Here is a 2,748-nt window from a genome sequence, read left to right on the forward strand (position 1 = left end):
GGGGGGGGGGGGGGGGGGGGGGGGGGGGGGGGAGTGGGAATTCTCAGGCCGTTCCCATGGGATAGCCTCCCTCCTTCTCCCCCAGAGGCCCCAAAGCTGGTCACAGACAAAAGCAAATGAATTCCGCTCTCTCTCTCCAAATCCTTTTCATGCCTCAAAAACCAGTGGTTAAGCCTGTCCAGACCCTTCGCCTGAGTGGTTTGATTGGGGGTCAAGGCCTTCATCCTGGGACCTCTAAGTACTCTGGATCCCAAGCCTTTCAGGGCAATGGAGGTCTTTGTGTCCATGACCCTGCCTCCGTGCCCCACGGGGGAATAGGAGGGGACGGAGAGGGGGAGGGGTGATGCAGAACATCCTGCTCCTCTCAAGGACTGAGTCTGCTTAGTGTTTGCCATGGTCTCACCTCTGTCCTTGCTGACGGGGCACCTGCTCTCTGAGCTCTGTGCCCCGTGGAGGTACAGAGCCCTCTTCCTCAGCCCAACACCCTCACTGACCTTCCCTCTCAGGGCCCTGCCTCCCCTGCCCTCCTGATCCTGTCCCGGGGCCACTGTCTTAGTTGGCCTATGAGTTCTCCGGGTACTGTCCTCATTGCATGTCCAGCCCCAGCCCCCACCCTGTGGCAAAGCCCCGTCCTCAGGCTCCATCACTGGGTCCTCAGCCGGACAGGCCAGTTTCCCAGAAGAGACTGTGGCTTTGAGAGAGGCAGCACTTGCTCGGTCTCAGCCTTTCTGGAGCCAACAGGAAATGTGATCAGCAGAAGGGCTGGGCACAGCCAGGGCGCTAGGGCTCGAGGGGAGTCAGGCCCATGACATTCAGGATGGAAGGGCCTTGGATGTCACCCCCCGCATCTCCCATCTCCAGACAAGGAGACCGAGGCCCGGGTCAGGTGCCCCACCCCCAACCTGCAATTTCTCCTTTGTGGGGCTGCCCAAGGACATCATCGCCTCAGCGTGAGTGCATGCGCGCACACACACACACACACACACACACACACACTTTGGCTTTTCAGCCCCTTGGCAGGGCTCTGGATGGAGAGGCCCCACGTGTGTCCAGCTGTCTCTCCTGAGGCCGCCCCACTCAGCAGCCTCGCCTCTCCTTGGGAGATTTCCCAGGCACAGGAGACTATTTTGGTCCCGAACCCACGGCGGAACAGGTGGGCTCGGGTGGAACCCGTCCTGGTGTGGTAGGAATCAGCCCAGAGTCACAGAACCTAGCGGTAGCCCAGTGGCCACCACCCATGGCTCTGGGCTCCTTGGGCGGAGCTCGGCCTGCAAGGGCGTGTGCATCCTTGCACCTGGGTGGGCCCAACGAACCCATACCTGTATGTGGCCACCTCCAGGCTGAGGGACATCTGGAGGTGCTCCAGCTGCCGTCGACCTTCCAGGACCCGGGCAATCTGGCTCTGCAGGCCCTGCTTCTCCTGCTCCAGGGCATCCACCACCAGCTGCAGAACAAGGGGAGGCAGCCCGTGAAGGGCCGGCCCCCCACTAACTAGCCTGCTCCCTGACCCACTCCTGCCTCTACCCCCTCCGTCCTGCCCGGAGCGCCCCCTCTGGAGCCCCCGAGATGAGGCTGATGGCCCTCCCGGGCTCTCCCATGGGCCAGCTCCTTCTCTGAGGATGCAGAGCGCAAACGGGACTTCAGCTCCCACAGGAGGGGGAGGTGAGGGAGGAGAGGAGATGCTTACAGAGAGGAGAGGGAAAGAAAGTGAACGCAGAAGGAAAAACGATTAATCAAGAGGCCCGGAGCACGGTCCCAGTCACTGTCTCCTGGTCGGTCCTCACACCAGGCCCCCACCCCCTCCACTTCCCACATGTTCTGGAATCTTTCTCCTCACAGAGGAGGGGTGGGAGGTGGCCGTGGCCAGACCTCTGTCTGGCCCAGGCGGGAGGCTGTTTTCCCAGCTGCTGGTCCCATCTGCGCGGGGTGAGGGGGAGCAGCTGTCCCGGCTTCTGGAATGTGCTGGGGGGAGCTGAGAAGCTGGGACAAGGGAGTAGGGCCGGTTGGTGGCCGCGCCTCGAGGGCCCCTGACTCCCTCCTGTGGAGGGGAGGAGGGCGGCTAGGAACGGGGCCAACTCAGCGCTGGGGGAGCTGGGGGCTGGGAGTGGTGGCCCGCGCATCTTCGGAGCGACAGCAGAGGCGGGGACAAGCCTGCGGCCCCGGCCAGTGAGGAGGCCGCTCCGCTGCCCGCCCGCGCCGGCCCAGGGGTGTGCTCTTCCGCACGGCTCCGAAGCCCGCCATCCCCGCCCGACTCAAGACAAAGTTGGGAGAGTCAAGGGCCTCCGGCACCACTACGGGCTTTCTAGAAGTGGCCCCCTGAATGGGCAGCCGCGTGCAGCCGCACCCCGCACCGCCCTCCCCGGCCCCTGGCCCCACGGGGCCTGCGCGGCTCCCCGGCGCTCCCCGGTCACCTGGAACTTCTCGGTGGCCCGCAGCCGCTCCTGCCAGCCGCCCTGCAGCCTCTGCTCCAGCGCCGCCCGTAGCTCCCGGAGGCCGCCGCGCTCGGCCCGCAGCTGCTGCAGCTCCCGGCGGCCCTCGCGGGCGCCCTGCACGGCGCGGCCCAAGCGCTCGCGGGCCTGGCCCAGCGACGTCTCCATGCGCGCCACGCGCTCCTGGAAGCCGCGCACGGCCCCGCGCCACGCGTCGCCCAGCTGCCGCGTGAGCTCCTCCAGCTCCGGGGCGGGCGCGGGGGGCCCGCGGGGCGCGGCGGGGCGGCTGGGGGCGCGGGGCCGGGCGCTCAGGGCGGCG

General features: G+C 66.6%; 1 protein-coding gene across 1 annotated transcript in view; it reads right to left on the reverse strand.

The window, feature by feature from the left end:
• The window catches only part of NES (nestin), a 9,234-nt gene that overhangs the window by 5,743 nt on the left and 743 nt on the right, over positions 1-2,748 (reverse strand). Inside the window, exons 2-3 of the mRNA XM_044916007.1 lie at positions 2,412-2,715; positions 1,320-1,444 (exon numbers count right to left, since the gene is read on the reverse strand). Coding sequence (XP_044771942.1) covers positions 1,320-1,444; positions 2,412-2,715 — 429 coding nt within the window. The remainder of the gene's footprint in view (positions 1-1,319; positions 1,445-2,411; positions 2,716-2,748) is intronic.

This window comes from Neomonachus schauinslandi, chromosome 6 (assembly GCF_002201575.2).
Source record: "Neomonachus schauinslandi chromosome 6, ASM220157v2, whole genome shotgun sequence".
In the NCBI taxonomy this organism is placed as follows: domain Eukaryota; kingdom Metazoa; phylum Chordata; class Mammalia; order Carnivora; family Phocidae; genus Neomonachus; species Neomonachus schauinslandi.